Genomic DNA, 17,030 nt, shown 5'->3' with positions numbered 1-17,030 from the left:
TTTAGTTATTCGGAGACGCCGAAGGTAAAGCCGCTGGCAATTCGGGAGCCCGCGTTCTTGCCGTTCGCGCCGCCTACAATGCCGAGGCCTTGGACTGGTAAAGCGCCCTTGAAGAGCTCGAAGAAGAAAATCCCACTTTTTGATTCTTTCAATCCTCCCCCGCCGGGAACGAAAGGAGTGAAGCATGTTGAAATGCCAGGCCGTTCCACCTGGGAAGTATCCGCAGAGGGGAGACGAGGGAGGAGATACTTGGGGAGCCCTTGAAGAAGTGGGAAATAAGAATGCTTGTTAAACCCATGCTAGGTGAAAACCGTCAGGTTAATCTCGGTGAGTTCTAGATTGAACTGAGTGTTTGTTGTTTCTCATACGTTGAATTGTATGTTTCCTATACCATATGTCCGCATCAAGTACTATTTTCAAGTACTATAATGAGTGATTTCTTCAATGTGTCATGTATTATGTTGGGCTAGTGGTTCCCTACACGGCTTTTTTTATCAGAGTACTGAATACCATGACTTCTTGATGGGTTGTGTAGGAAGGGACGGATTAACACATAACATGTTGGAGTTGATACATTCACATTGGAAGCGATCCCGTGTTTGTAAAGTTCGCTGCAAAGGTGTCCCAACCGTGGATATGGATAACGTTTGCTATCATCTTGAGGTATCGTATTTTATTTCTCTTTTCTAACGTCTAATCCGGCTAGGTTGTAAGCATGGACCGCTTGCTCGGAAGTCGGTAGCATTTGTTCAGACTTAAATTGGTTTCCTATGAATTTTTCAAGTTCTAAGCTTTGTTAATATTTCAAAATCATGGTCTTGCTTTTGTTTTTAGAACTGACTTTTCTTCAATGATTTGACCATACTTTGACTTACTGAAGTTTTGTTTCAAATTACCCAGGCCTGGGCCTTTGGCTGGGAATTTTCCGTTTAACTTGTTGATCAAGGCACAGCATAATGATAATTCTAAAAGTTACATTAGATTTTGTATTTTGATGCATACAGTCATGACGCATAATAGAACCCGTGGTCTGGAAAGAGAGACATTATTTGGAAGAGCTGTTGTAGCCATGCCTTTCACACCGGCTTTTAGTATCAAGACAGGGATTTTAAAAATATATATATACCAATATTAATTTGAAGTCTTCTTTTTATTTCTTGTGAGTTAAGTAGATGCACTGCTTTCATGGCATCAAATCCGAAGGTCTTTGCAATTTGTAATCTGTTGAGTCTCACTTTCAATGTGCTTTGGTTTCTAATATTTCATTTTCTTGCTTCCCGTCAAATGTGTTGACTGATAATTTCATGCTGCTCTTTATTAGCTATTAATTCAAATATTATGTTTCCATTTTATCATAGGAGAAAACTGGGGGTAAAATAATTCATCGAGTTGGTGGTGTGGTTTATCTTTTCCGTGGGAGAAATTACAACTATCGTACTCGTCCACAGTATCCACTGATGCTCTGGAAGCCAGCTGCTCCAGTTTACCCAAAACTTATCCAAGAAGCTCCAGAAGGATTAACAAAAGCTGAAGCTGATAAATTCCGTAAGAAAGGAAAAAAGTTATTACCAATATGTAAATTAGGTAAGACATCCATTTGGACTATGAGATCACTCTGTCATCCATGTTTGTGTGAGCACAAGATTTGAGGTTGAGTCTTCTGACTGTCAAATTTGAACGACTGATTTACTTTAATCATATTGCAGCTAAAAATGGGGTCTACGTTTCCCTCGTGAAAGAAGTAAAACATGCTTTTGAAGGAAGTCCTTTGGCGAAAATTGACTGCCAGGGGTTGGAACCCAGTGATTACAAGAAAATAGGAGCCAAGCTTAAGGTTAATTTCTTTTTAGGCCTGTTTATACACGACCTGGCTAATTTTACCTGTACTACATAATAATTCTGTTATCGTTCCCCCTGCGCCTATTCATTTATGCGTTTCTCAAGTAATGACACATGAAAATGTTATTCTGTTTCTTGATCTTGTGTTCGCAGGAATTGGTTCCTTGTGTGCTATTGTCCTTTGATGATGAACAGATATTAATGTGGAGGGGGAAAGATTGGAAATCAATGTATCCTCAAGCTCCCCCAGTTTTAAGCCGTCCTGAAGTTGGTATTGCAGGGAACTTGGACAATTCAGGTATGTTGAGGAGAATATTGTGGCACAGTATTTTCCTTTAAATGTGTTTGACAATTTCATTCTATTGACTTTTTTGCATTAGGCAGCTCTTTTTCCGTTGACACAAGTAATAATGACTTAATGAAATCATGATGAAAATATTACCTAGAGGTACCTCAATAGTTATCACAAACTATGGTTTGGTGATTGTTTCCATACTCCTACCATATTACCCCCATGCAGTGAAACGTAGAAGTATCATTGGCTAATAGTATTGTGGGGCTTTGATTTGATGATATGGTATGTTGACCATGTTGATCAGGTGAGACTGAGGATGATCAAAATAAGCTTGATAAAAACATGATTCCTTCAAGCCCAAAAATGACATCGCTGTGGAAGCGTGCGATAGAGTCGAGCAAAGCACTGTTATTGGATGAGATTATTGATGATCCTGATGCTCTCTTGGAGAAGGTAGAGGAATTTGAGGTTGCTTCACAGGCCACTGAACACTCCTCCCCGGCACTCATATTCTCCAGTGAAGATGGTGATGCTGCTACTAAAGGCTCACTTGCAGACTTTGAAGAAGACAGCACTTATCCTAGTGATGGCTTCACTAATGAGGATGACGATGACGAAGAAGATTATCTGTATGACAACTATGATGAATATGACGAGGATGAACCGAATGGTGTGGTGGGTTCATCAGCCGCACCTGGATCACTACCTATTGACCTAATTGCTGACAAGCTCAGAATAAGACGAGACAAATAAGAGTTTGATGGGGTCACTCGCATATCTCCCTGTGTAATTTTGAAGAGCTTGTGCATTCAGAAGGTCTGTTGATGTTTAGGGAGAGTAGGCAGTAGCTGGCCTGAAATGTAAAAAAATACCCACTAATGACAAAACTGTGTATATAGTTCAGTCCCCTTTTTTTACCTATAATGCTCTTAAGTTTGAGTCCTTGTTCAAGAGAAAAGAATAACTAAATGTTAAAATTGAACCAACAAAGGGTTAGGTTTACGAAAAAGACTTAATCTCTCATAACATAACGAATCATGATTTAAATTCTCATTATGAGAGGTGTTTATATTTAGGGTTGAACAAGTTGTCTCCAATAGCATTAAAAGGATGCTAGTGTGTAGCCAAAAAAAAATCTTAAAATTTTAATTATTAACAGAATGAATATGAATTTTAAAATTAAATTTTTAGTATTTAAAAAGATATCCTTGAAATTCTTCAGCCAAGAAAACTCAAATCTTAAAATTCTATAACAGAATTCTTTATAGCTTGTCTAAAATTTTTATATTATTTTTTTATTTTTGTCCATATTAATTATTCATGAATTTTAAGGCATTAATTATTCATTCCCTCGCACGATCTCCATAAATTACGTTATGTAATTACGTTATTTCTATTTTAAAGTATATTTTGCTAACTCTTTGCATCAGGGAAAAAAAATTATTTTTGTTAACGCTCCGCGCGATGTTTAATGTGACTAAGACCTGTAAATTCATAGGCGGGCACGGTTCTCCACAACTGCATGCTAATAGTAATGAGCTCAAACTGCCAACTGCAGCCGGACTGAAAAAACTCTACCACCCACAACCAAATTGATAATTCATCACTGATTAATAATATAATAATTATAATAATAATCAACTCCGTTATGAACACGCAACGGAGATTGAGATGCAATTAGAGAATAATATTTTCAACGAAAAGTTGGTTCCGTCTTCACTGGGATCCTGAATCTTCTCTGATATCAGCAAAGGAAGCATCTTAGTTATTTTTTTTTGGACAAAAACAAACGAAGGATTTGCTTCTTTCCCCAAAGCAAATTCGTTACGGGTTGAACTGTACACACAGCTCTCTGGCCCTCTGGGTCCTCTCTCTCTTTCGTTGCCAACGAAAAGGAAGAAGCAAAGCATCTTCCTTTAACATCGACCACTATCTTCTCTGAGTTTTACTTGTAACAGTAAGTTCTTCATCTTCTTTTCCTTCTCTTTTTTGTTTCCTTATTAAGAATCATTTTACGGAGGTAACGAACTTTTGGGACTTTGGGTGAAACCCATTCGAAGAAAGGAATCTAAGTTTGGATAGATTGATAAATGAGCAAGCTTTCTGTACCTGATCTCTTAGTTTTGTCCCTTGTCTCCTGCACAAATTGTGTTTTCGTTCTCAAGGGATGGCTATAACAAAGTTCTGCTTTAATTCTAGCTGTTTTCTTTTTTGCATTTGTGGCGGGGGACATACAAGCTTGAACACGCACTCCATATTTAGCATGTGCTAGTCGGGAAGCTCTCACACGTTTTGTTCCTAATACCCTGCATTTTTCAGTTTGATTTTTCTAAATTCTCAGTTTTGTTCCCGACTTGATTCCTGTCATGCTTCAAATATCTTTGGTCTTGATTAAGTTTATGATCTTTCGTTGAAATAGTTTATGTCAGTTCCTTTCCTTCGTGGTTTCCGGGGGTGAGTCAGTTGAGAATTTGAGATGTTCTTGACTGATTCTTAGTTTTCCACAAAATTTATTTGGACTACTTGCTGGCTATTAACTCCTGTCTGCTTTATCATTCAAATGTGCGCAAACACTTCAACTATTGCTTTTGCCTTTTTGGTGGGAAGAACATTTTTCTTTCTACTGTCATTATAGCCATCTTACTCTCCCTAGTTTTCCACTTAAATGATAGCTTTCACTCTATCGTTTACTCATGCACACTTGCCCTTGGGTGTCTGGGCTTAAATGAGTACATAGAGCATTAAAAATCATACCAGGAAGACATTTTGTTGAGCATTTGTAAGTGACTGATGAGTTTCTTGTCAGGATACTCGAGCCATACTTGGCAACCCGTCATGACTGCAGATACTACTAACCCAAGCTATTGGCTAAATTGGAGGTTCTTCCTCTGTGCACTATGGATTTTCATCTCTATGTCTCTGGCAGCTTTATTAATTTGGAGGCATGAAGGATTCAATAAATCAAGACTTGAGAGGAGAGAAAATCAAAGAGATGAAGTTGGGCTATTATATGAGGATGAAGCATGGCAGACGTGTGTTAAAGGAATTCATCCTGCTTGGCTGCTTGCTTTTAGAATAATTGCTTTTCTTGTACTTTTGGCATTGATCATCGCCAATGTGGCTGCTGATGGGGGAGGCATATTTTACTTCTACACTCAGTAAGCTACATTATCTCACATCACTGTATATTTCAGTCTTGTCAGCATCTATTCCATGATAAGATGGACTAGACAAAGTATGAAAATCCTTGCTTGAAATAACATACCCTCATTTCTCAAGGTTTCCATATGTCATGCTCTTTGATATAGTCATATCGTTAAAAGGAAATTATTCTTTATCGACCCATATGTTAAACTTGAACGTATCTTGTTTTCTTACTACCTCAAGTGGCAAGTTAGAAACTTCTTATATTTATTTGTGTGCCTTTTATGTTATTTTGGTTAAATTGTATACAAAACCAATGTTGGACTTTGAGTTTTGTGCAGACAACCTCCCAACCTATAAAATTTGACAATGAATCTCCTAAACTTTCCAATTCGCCCCTATAACTCCCTGTCAATGGTCTGATATTTCATTAACAGAAGCATGGCAAGTCAAGGACAATGAAGCCATGTAAACTATATTTTATATAGATAACATTCTTAAACGTTGGGTAATGTACAAGTAACCACGTGACACATCACAATTTTATTGTCCAAGTAATAGACTAACTAACAAAAGGAGGATTATCTGTATAAATTTAGAAGTTACAGAGGTTCAATATCTAATTTTAAAGGTTTACAGATTTCCTACTCTTAAAACAAAATTCAGGGAAGGTTATGTGTAATTGAACCTATTTTACTATAGATCAAGTTTCAGAAAAAAAATTTTACAATAGCTTATTGATGTTATATCGGACATAGCTATTAGTCAACAATAGAGAGCTTATGTTAGCTATGGAAAAATCTAATATGATATAATCGTGTTTTTTTTCCTCCATGGCAGGTGGACATTTACTTTGGTCACTATATACTTTGGGGTAAGTTGTTCACATGTTACCTCTTTTATATTACACCAAAAGTTCGCAGAATGAAACTCCCATAGAATTTTATGTATTTCTATTTTATGGGGCAGTTAGGACTTAGGTATTTAATATTTAACTCAACTCATTGAATTAGAGTCTCAGTAAATCAGTTGAATTATAAAATTAATCTGTGGAGTTTCCTTTTGTCTGTATTTTAGTTTATATGCTCACCTGACTTTTGTTCTCAATTTTACCTATAGGTTGGATCAGGTTTGTCCATATTTGGATGCTTTATTTACCCAAACAAATTTGTTGACGACGCGGTCAATCATTCTTATTTAGATACAGAGCTAGGCATATATGTGGCTCCTAGACTTGGGGGTGGTGAAGATATGTCTAACCTTCCAAAGAGTTCACATTCCCATCAAGAACCTTATGCTCCAAGAACAGCTGGTTTATGGGGTTATATTTTTCAGATACTTTTTCAGGTAACTTTTTCTTCCCGCACCTCCCCCCTGGCGGCCCCCCCACTGGTGGAGACTTTTTATATTACGTGAGAATTTTATCCTTTAAATTTAACCAAACCATGTCATTCTTTGTAATCTTTTATATAGTCAAGATGCAATGCTGACTATTTTTTAAATGTTTGGCTTATAAAAGAAACTGAATATATTTTTCAAACAATTTGAATCCTTATCTATCAAACGTCTTTGCTTTACACTAGGCAAGAAAGATTGTGCCATAATGTTATTGTTCCATGGCTGAAAAGGCAGATTCCTTCACAAAATATGCAATTCTCCTATATGCTTATGTTGAGTATCTTCCAGGAAAGCACTACCCTGAGTATGACTTTAGTTTGATAAAGAGCCAGAGGGTTTGAATTTGGGCCTGTTGAGTGGTGAAGTACCCAAAACCATCAGAAGTTTGCAAAATGCTGACAGTCTGTGAAATAGCCTCTGTTTCAGCCGTGCTCCTAGGGCATCTTCTTAGGCATCTTGCCTGCGGTCATATCATTCATAAAATGCTTAAGTTTTTGTTATACATTTTGTGTTTTTGTTTTTAAATGCTTTTAAGAGTCCACTCCTATTTTACGTTGAACTAAGGAAATTTATTGTTGTTTTCTTCTTTTTCTTTCAAATGATCAGACTTGTGCAGGTGCTGTCGTGCTCACTGACTTTGTGTTCTGGTTCATCATTTATCCATTTTTGACATCCAAAGATTACAGCCTGAACTTTGTAAGTATGATTTTCTTATTGTGCCTTGATTATCATTTGTCCTTTTGAAGGTTATGAACTTTGTAAGTATGATTTTCTTATTGTGCCTGGATTATCATTTATCCTTTTGGAGGTTAAGTTTTATGCTTAATAAACAGATAAAACTGTCAATAGAAAGTGTGTGCTCTCGCTTTCAACCTTCATATTTATTGAAAAATGCAAACTAATTTGTACATTTTCATTGAATATTAAAATAGCTTCTCACTCTTTTCACCATTTTGCAACTTATATCTATGAAAGTAATTGATTATTTTTCTTATATTGGTCAGAGAAATACTCAAAAATTCTCAATTTCTAGTCGATTGTTTTTATACATTTTCTTTAATCTGAATATAGTTGCGCTTCTCAATTTCAGTTGATTGTTTGTTTGCACTCCATTAACGCTCTTTTCCTCCTTGGGGACACATCATTGAATCGCTTGGTGAGTCAAGTTTTAACTTTCTACTAGTTCATGTTTTTCCCAGACTATAGAGCTCAAATTCTACATCTATTTTCTGTTGATTTATGCAGAGATTTCCGATGTTTCGGTTTGCATATTTTGTCCTGTGGACAACAATATTTGTTGTTTTTCAGTGGATCATCCATGCCTGTGTTTCAATTTGGTAAAATAGCCCATCCCTTACCTTGTTTTGATCATAACTTGTGCATGAAGAAACCTGAGTCTGATGTTTACAATATGCTAACCGCTGTTACAGGTGGCCTTATCCTTTCCTTGACTTATCATCCTCATATGCACCTCTATGGTATGTCGTTGGCTCTGTTTCAGCTTTAGCTTCTTGATTCGATTGAGCATAAACCAATGCATTATGTTATTGCCAATTATGCATGCTTTTCTTTCAAGACATGAAGATAGACAATCTCTTGGGTAGACCGAACCAAACAGAGATCCTCACAATGTTGCAGTATTTAGTTATAAAAGTTTTGGTTCGGTTGAGCTTATTTTTTTGGCCTATTGGACTTAGGTACTTGGCTGTTGGGTTACTGCACATTCCATGCTATGGCGCCTTTTATCTAATAATAAGGTTGAAGCTCTCATGGTTGTCAAGAGCATTTCCTGATTCCTGCCAGTTTGTACGGTAATAACACATTATATGATTTTAATTAATTAATAACAAGGCAATAATCCTAGCTGAGCCATTTTAGATGTTAGATTTTGATGATACGAGATAGCTGTTGTACCAACAAAATAGTGCTTCCTAGAGAGGCATTTGTGAAGGGGAAGATTTGTATGTATGTAGGTGTGATGTTTGAATTCGTTTCTGAAACTAAGATGTATCTTTTTAAGAGCTCGTGAATAGTTTCTTGTTCTTTTGTATATTTTGTGCATCTTTCAATATACATCTTTCGAAATAATGAAATACTTTTATGCGGGGACAAATATAGTTGAATTTTTCGTTCTCCATACAGGCGCAAGTGCCGCTGGGGCACACAAGATTGGATTTTTTTAGAACAAAAAAAAATGATATTAATATATCATGTCGAAGTCGGAGAAAAAAAACCTTAAAAACCAAGTAGTGTGTGAGATTAAAGGGTAGGATCTCTTCAATTGATAATGAACGAGTTGAGCTTCGAATGGCTGGTCCGCAACAACACCCCCACCCAAAAGGGAAAAAAAATGTAGTTAGTGTTTAATTTTAAAAGTTGATTGATTATTTATGAAACACATGATCAAATGATCCTCTTACCATGCAAAATGAAATCCGCATGGTTCATAAGCTCCAAAAAAACAATCCTACAATTATAGTTATGTGTCGCTCCAGAAGATTCAGAAGACGTAGCTCACATCACATTAATGGGCTCCTTTCTTGTTGGGAGGGAAGGGTTTTATCATTTTCCAATTTCGAGAATTTTACATCATGTACAAAGAAATCCAAGTTCACCAAATGTGAAAATCAAGCTGAACAGATGAGATAACTAATCTTACCCAAGAAACGAATAGGACAGGGGTGCCAAAAATATCAGTAAGCAAACAAGCAGAGGACAATCAAGGGATCAACAGATCAAAATGCCCACTCGGACAAGAAAAATTATCCAAATTCAAATCAGTTGATTCATAACCAATCATACACCAGGAGTTCCCGTCAGTTGGTCCCCCCTATTTTGACCCCCTCTACTTTACTTCTTCCCTTCTTTCTTGCCAATTACAAGAAAAACTGCTAGGCTTCCCCAAGTTCTGACAACCGAGCAGACCAACCCAGGCCAGCTCTCATACATTGAAATTAACTATAACATCCAGCTAAGGCTTCACGTATTTTCTGATAAACTGTTCCAACTGAGATATCTCGCCATTTAAACCAGAAGCTTCTGCAGTTGTAACTTCGTTATAGCACTGGGAAAAAGAAAATGGTTCCCCAGCAACACCAAGGGTAAACTCGTTGGTAACGTCGGCATCTGATACTGCACTTCTTGATGCCCGCAATTTATCACTGCATAAGGATAACAAAAGCCAAATGAAGTTGACGGATTAAAAAAGTAATGCTGTACTGTCAGTCACAGGGATTATTAAACAAATATCAGATATATTTCAGATAAAAACAAAGCAATCTTGATCCCCAACGACAAGATAAATGAAAGAAGTTACAAAGGCTAACAATAAAAAGCACTTGGTTAATGTCGAAAGAAGCATTACATTCCTTCTAAAATCTCTATCCGATCAAGGGGTATAATTTCACATTCCACAGTGAACGAAAAAGATGTCATGGCCATGTAATGGTCCACACAAACTCCTAAGTCTTAAATGCGCTTCTGATCCTTCTAGTTTTATCGAAGTTTAATTTCATCCCTCCTAGTTTAAAAATAAACAATGTTGGTCCCCTATTTTTTTAAAATAATCAATTCTACCCTGGTCTTATTTTGTGAAAATCTAAAGTGCATAGAATAGCCGCATTTATGTTAACTGCTAAAGTAACTCATCAAAGATTATACGAGTAGCATCAAGGAATTGGGATTTGAAGCCATACATTTCCTTCTCCATCTGTCTGCGGATAAAGTCCTTGGAATGAGCAGTGACTTTGTCTGTCTTATTGCAGAGAATAAGCAAAGGAATCTTCTTCCTCACAACACTTCCCTTAGTCAAAATATCATATAGATACCTTCAAAAAATAACAAGTGTTAGAATACAGGTACTAAAATGCTAATTTCCTAACGAACTTGGGCAGAGGTGGAAGGTTAATTGTTTAAAACTTTAAGTCCCACTGCCAATTGCATAGTACTGACTCGACAGTACTATTGGCATTAAGGATGAAAACCTTTTCGTAAAGATGATAATCTAGAAAGTAGCAACAAGATGTAAAAATAATTGCACACAATGTAGCAATGCACAATACAAGCAGAGGGATTTACTCAGAAGCAGCACGGCAGTTTGGTAAGAATTCCAAAGCATCAACCACAAAAACTATGCCAGCTGCTTTAGGTAAGTATTCATCCAGTTTGGGCCGAAGACGAGAATGCCCGGGCACATCAACAAGATGGACAGGCTTTATCTTACCCTTCTGTTAAGGAAACAGGAACAGCATTTGTTCTAGTGTTATGATTTCACAATCAACATAGCAAAACAAAAGATAACATTTACCATTTTATAATTCCAATCAAAAAGCAATATTAGCACTATTTAGAAGAAAAAAGTAGATGTCCTCTAATAATTATAGACAATAAGGTACGTGATAGAGACCAAAACAAGCATGGGAATTCATCCTTGAAAAATTGACTTACAAAGTGTAAGGGCCATGCCCCTTGCCAAGCTCCTGTTCTTAATTTTCTCAGTCTTCTCTATTTCTCCCCACTTTTCCCCTTTCTTTCAAATTGTGATATTGTTGAGTGAAGATGCATTTTATTTAAAGGATCTGTGTAATGCGTTGTACATATACTGAGTAGATATAGAATAATGCCCTTGTGTTTTAAGTAGGGACATTGATGATAGGAAAAGTAAGCATCTATAGACGACCCATTTAGATTCAAATTCGTTGACAAATTTAGGAGAAGAAAAATCACGATCTTGTGAATTAATCTCACTTGGCTTAATCCCAAAGTTCAAAGGAAACATTTCATTTAAACGATATATTATAAAAATGTAAATTGGCAGATAGAATATTAGAAAAGTCAACCAAAAAAAATTGCACGTTGCACCTCTCACTCAAAAGTTTAACGTTGTACCTTTGTTGTGTCAGAATGAAGATTAAATGTGCCTTCATTACGTTCCATTGATGTAACAGTTCCCTGATGAGTAGAGCCATCCCTAAGCTGACACAGGCATAACAAAATACATCAAAACTATATAAGAAAATAGTCAAAATATCCATAAATAAATGGAAATGAACAATAAATGTCAAGTATTCAATATTCATAGCAAATGAATACGGATATGTCAGCCAACTATAATGACTTGAGGTGCCAGTATGATGGGTATTATGTAAGAATGTCATGTGGAGCTTACCTGATAGAACAGAACAGTTTTCCCGCTCCCACTCAGGCCAGTGAGTACAATGGTATTAGACTTTGCACGTTTAAACAAGCGAACTACAAAATAAAACACAACAATTGCAAAATCAGTAATCGTTCTAAATTAATCAAAATGAGCAACATCATATAAGAAAAGCGCACACTAATCAATATGGAAAAGAACGAGTAATTATGAGGATCAGGGCAACAAAATAGGGATGTAACCACTTACTTAACAGTAGTAGTATGACTGTAAATGCCAATACAGCAGCGGCAGCATACAGCTGTTCCGGGGGAACCTGACGAAAATACTCCAGACCCAGACGCCACCAGTGAGCAACTTGTTCCTTCCACTGTTCGAATTCTTCCATTGGCCCTAGAGCATTTGAAATAAAAAAATTGAATAGAGCCCAAAAAAGGCCTGTGTCGAATATAAGCAAAAGCCTTCCAAGTGTGAGGCGTTTTATGCTTGCGTTTTTGACACACAGATTTTCCTCGGTTCAGAAAGTAAGAAATGGATAAACTTGACAAAGAAATTAGGATAGAGGAAAACCAATTTTACCGGCCGGTAAATGACGGCAGCCCGACGAGAGAGGCAGCGAGAGGGAGGACGTAACGGCGTAACGTCCGACACCGAGAGAGACCAAGGTTTCCGATCTGCAGATCTGGAGGGTCGACGATTACTTGAGCCTTTTGAAATCAAATCCAAAACGGCGATGTAGAGGTGTCGTTTTGGCGTCTTTGCGAGCTCACTTGCCCCATGGTCCTGAGTTCTGACCAAAGGTAAATTTTTCTGTTCCTTGGTTTCGCCTAAACCCCCTTTTCGTTTTTGGAGAAGATTGGGGATAAAGATAAATTTCTCGTTATAAATTTAATTAGCAAATAACTTCTAAAATAATTGATTACATAATAAAAGGTTAGTAAGTTACACAAAGAAAAGATAATTTGCACAAAACATTATTTGAATATAAGAGATTAGTAATACAAACAAAATTTTTGATTTGTATTAAGAAAAATTGAATTGCACATTGTATAAAGAAAGATTATTGGATATAAAGAAAGATAAATTGCACATAAAAGAAGTTCAATTATACAAAATACTTAAGTCACATTTGCCAATTAAATTTTCAACAAGAGATTTATTCCAATTTTTCGTTCCCTCTTCTTCTTTTTTTTTTTTTTTACAGCCTCCAAAATTTGAAACTTCATTATATTTGGGGAGAATGAAAAAAAAAACAGTTAGAAATTACAAATCTCAAATCAGGTTTGGTAATACAACCTTATTTGGTATTGACAAGTCTGAATTTGCAAATGACAATAAATTTTTGTTAACATCCCTTGTTCGGTATTTACAAAATTTCAGTTTTTTTTTGTTGTCATTGTCCTTATATTTGTTTTAGGTTCTTAATAAAAATTTCATATACTTATAAACATAAAAGGATGACATGTAAATTTTAGTGGTTAGTATGTAAATGAGGAGATAAAAAATATTTAACTTCCCTGTTTAAAATATATTAATAATTTCCCCAGAAATTGATTGTGCAATTGATTGATGAGTAATTTCTTAGCAATGCAGCCTGGATTGAGATATGAAGATGGATGCTTTCAATAGAATTAATAATAATAATTAATAATAAATGTGTTGCTAAATAATCTTGAAACTCCAAATAGCGGAGCATGGTTATAAAATATATTACTTTCGGTTCTTAGGGGGTGTTTGCTTTGCAAGAATATTTTTACGTAAATTAAGACAAAATTTCTCTTATATATTTACTTTGTATATTATAGAATTACTTTTAAAATTATAATTTGATTTTCATCCAAACACCTATTTAATATAAAAATCAATTAACAAATTTGAAAATATCAATAAAGTTAAATAAATTATTTAATTATATCACATATTACATAATCTCTCTAAAATACTTATGTATGTCATTAGATTATATATCAGTTTATAAGTTATACAAATTAGTTTGAAGAAAAACAATAAACATAAAGACTTTAAATTAATTTATTTAGCTTCACTGGTTTCTCCGGATTAATTAACATAATCTTAAGGACTAAAAATAGTGTAATTTATTTGACTATACATATAAAACCCCAATTTGTATCCATTGGGTTTTACGTTTTATATCCAATCATAGCTATGTATGACTTATCCTCCTTCATTAATTTTTTTTTTTTTTTAAATTAAGCTGCTCGCCCACTTATGAGTAGTTGGTAGGTGACCATTAAGCCTCCAAGCATATGTAGTTATTATTCAAGTTTTAATGAGCAATTTGCTAAAGCAGGTCAATGAAATAAGGCTGCCGGATTGACCCATTGGTGATAGTCTTGCTGATGAGAGTTTTCAGTAGAAAATTACTTTTCCATTACTTTGATCAACATTAACAGGCTTCCAACACACACTTAGATTGCCATAAATGACGTAAAAGTATTTATTAATATTAAAATACATTCTTAATATAATATAGTAGAGGTCTTATAACCAGGACATGCAGTAGTACTCCTCTAGTCCTTAATATAATACACATTTAACTAATTTAACTAGATTAAGAAAGTTAGGTAGGTTAGTTAATTATAAGAAATATGACACGTTTTTCCTAAAATACTATAATCATCTTTCTTAATACTTCCATCTTCCTCTTCTACTTGATTATGGTTGATGGATTATCCATGAGGGTAATTTAAAGAAAATTGATAAATATGAGAAATAGGTTTTATATTTAGGACCAAAACCAACTCAACAATTGGGTCCTATATTAAGGACCGGAAGAGTACTTATTATATAGCCCCTAATTTGGCAAAAGAAAAAATATAAGCCCTTATTAACAACTTTATATAAATTAATGAAGTTGATTAAAATTATTTTTTTTAAATATCAAACAACCCCCAAATAGAAGTCTAGCTAACCGGTGGGGAATAGTTTTATGATTAGTTACGAATTTTAGGTGGAAAATTGCCCCCCCCCCCCATCTATCTATTGTTACAAAAAACAACTCCTAAATCACACAATTCACAGTGCCAGTTAACTTTGATTAAAAATAATTAATTTGTAAACTATATATGTGTGTGTGTGTTTTTCTATGTATACTCTTACTCGTAAAAAAAGATATCAAAAATAGTGACTAGAAATTTATTTTAATAGGGGTAGAAGTTAAAAGACTCATTTAAAATTTCAGATAAAGAAAATCTGTTTCTTATATCTAAGAATGCTATTATAGGGAAAATTATTTTTTTTTCCCAAAAAAGAGAGGGAGGGAGTAATATTTTAAATAAAACATGCTAGAGGTCGATAGATGGATAGATAAGGATGGGAGAAAGTATATAATAAATGAAAAACTATTTCATGTTTCTGCCTCGCCCTTGAGTTATATTGATTTTTGTTCATTTTGGATATCTTTCCTTCTCCAAAGCAGGAATCCCATGGCCATTATGTGTAGAAACTTATAATTTTTCTAAATCTGATTTGGAGTAAAAAAAAAAAAAACCAAGTTGTATACATTGAACCTAATTTAAATCCTTATTATATGATAACAGAATTTTATGGTTGCCAAAATTCTATTTCTCTACTATAGGAAATATTAGCATGCCCTCTAATTAGTTTCCATATGATAAGACTATTTCAACAAGAAACATTAAGATGAGCCTTCCTGCATCATCACCATTTCGACAAGAAACATTTTTTAAAAAAATGTTTTTAATACCTTTTTTTAACAACGGGTGAAAAAATTATCAATTTAATGTATTTATTAGTTTGTGCATTTAAGATACAAATAACTTATAAATAGAAATTATAAGAAATTGGTTAAGAATATTGTTTAGGCTAAAAAAGCTGACTTTCTCGCTAGAAAATCTTTACCTCTTTTGTTTGTGGAAGGCTTTACTTCAAATAATTACACCTCTAGTTTTAAATATAAAAACTAGATGACTAATCTAGAAAATTAAGAAAATAAGTTAAGTTAATTATTTATAATAAATATGTATTGTTTTTTTCTAAAATACTGTTGGTAATCAAGTGTATTGGTAAAATTATCATTATTAAAAGGATTACATTAGGAAAAAAATATATAAATATACAAAAACAAAATGAAGTTAGGTCTTATATTTAAAACTAATATAAAAATTAAATAAGATTTTATATTAAGAATATATTATAACTGTTCAAAGAATTTGCCACGAGGCTTGGTATAAGTTATAGGGCTATAGAAAATTCTTTGCTAAAACGAGCTGCATTCTCTTAACAGACGCTGCATTAGTAGTGGACTGGAAGGACTATGGTATCAACTATCAAGATTTACCGATGCCTTTTCACTATTAGAATCTTTCTTGAATTCTTGAATCCGAGGAAGAGTTTTCATTTATATACTCAGGTGATGCGTCACCCTCTTTTTGAACTGTGACGCCCTTGTTTATGACAGGGGATTTATTACGTTATGCTATTTTTTATAATTAATATAAGAATTTATTTAATTTTTATTTTGATTCTAAATAGAAAATTTTAATGTATTGTTTCTTATATTTATTTATTTTTTTAATATAGTCTTTGTAATAATTGTTATTTTAACCAATATTTTAAGAAAACAATACCTATTTATTACAAATAACTAATTTAATTAATTTTTTTATTCTACTAAAATTAATCAGCTAACTCTTATATCAAGAACCAAAGGTAGTATTTTTTTTTAGTCTTTTTGTAAATAAATGAAAATATATTTATTAGAAAAGGCTAAAAAGGGGTGGACTGATACACGCGTTACATGCGTCAAACTGACATTTGACCAGGTGAATGCCAGATTTAATTTGGATTATTTTGACTCGGCGATTTGTCCAATTGGTTCGGCTCAGGGATTATCTGGATAAGATCAAAACTATGGTTTCAGATGTGCTTTTACGGTATATGAAACAAATATATGAAGGAGATTGCTTTGATTTGCCGAAAAATGTTTCTGGAAAGTGATTTTAAAGGCATCCAAATACCCTCTCAATGTCTCAATAAGTCAAATCGGACTTTGGGAGGGGGGAATTTATTTTATTTGCTTTTCTGAAAACTGAAAACTTTTCAATGTAAATGGCAATTAATGGTCCGTTCGTTTTTCCGTTTTTAGCCGCCTCTCTCTAGCTCTAAATATGTGCTGTTATTTCCGAAACGCCTTGCTCTTTCTTTTTTTACCAGATA

General features: G+C 34.4%; 2 protein-coding genes and 1 pseudogene across 2 annotated transcripts; 2 read left to right on the top strand and 1 right to left on the bottom strand.

Annotated features, from left to right (window-relative positions):
- Positions 1-6: 6 nt before the first annotated feature.
- Positions 7-3,050, top strand: LOC114743108 (CRS2-associated factor 2, chloroplastic-like; annotated as a pseudogene).
- A 1,415-nt stretch (positions 3,051-4,465) lies between these two features.
- On the top strand, positions 4,466-8,783 carry LOC114743112 (uncharacterized). The gene is made up of 8 exons (XM_028931306.1): positions 4,466-5,292; positions 6,119-6,152; positions 6,398-6,625; positions 7,283-7,372; positions 7,767-7,832; positions 7,922-8,013; positions 8,107-8,154; positions 8,374-8,783. The coding sequence occupies exons 1-8, from the start codon at positions 4,925-4,927 to the stop codon at positions 8,489-8,491; spliced, it is 1,044 nt and encodes a 347-aa protein (XP_028787139.1). The 5' UTR covers positions 4,466-4,924; the 3' UTR covers positions 8,492-8,783.
- A 566-nt stretch (positions 8,784-9,349) lies between these two features.
- On the bottom strand, positions 9,350-12,491 carry LOC114743110 (signal recognition particle receptor subunit beta-like). The gene is made up of 7 exons (XM_028931303.1): positions 12,411-12,491; positions 12,081-12,224; positions 11,844-11,926; positions 11,564-11,650; positions 10,754-10,902; positions 10,372-10,503; positions 9,350-9,837 (listed from the first exon to the last, which is right to left on the bottom strand). The coding sequence occupies exons 2-7, from the start codon at positions 12,217-12,219 to the stop codon at positions 9,648-9,650; spliced, it is 780 nt and encodes a 259-aa protein (XP_028787136.1). The 5' UTR covers positions 12,220-12,224; positions 12,411-12,491; the 3' UTR covers positions 9,350-9,647.
- Between the last annotated feature and the right edge of the window lie 4,539 nt (positions 12,492-17,030).

The sequence above is a fragment of the Neltuma alba genome, unplaced genomic scaffold, assembly GCF_004799145.2.
Source record: "Neltuma alba isolate B1F8T4 unplaced genomic scaffold, ASM479914v2 tig00003946_pilon, whole genome shotgun sequence".
Taxonomy (NCBI): domain Eukaryota; kingdom Viridiplantae; phylum Streptophyta; class Magnoliopsida; order Fabales; family Fabaceae; genus Neltuma; species Neltuma alba.
This window is presented reverse-complemented; position numbering and strand designations above follow the sequence as displayed.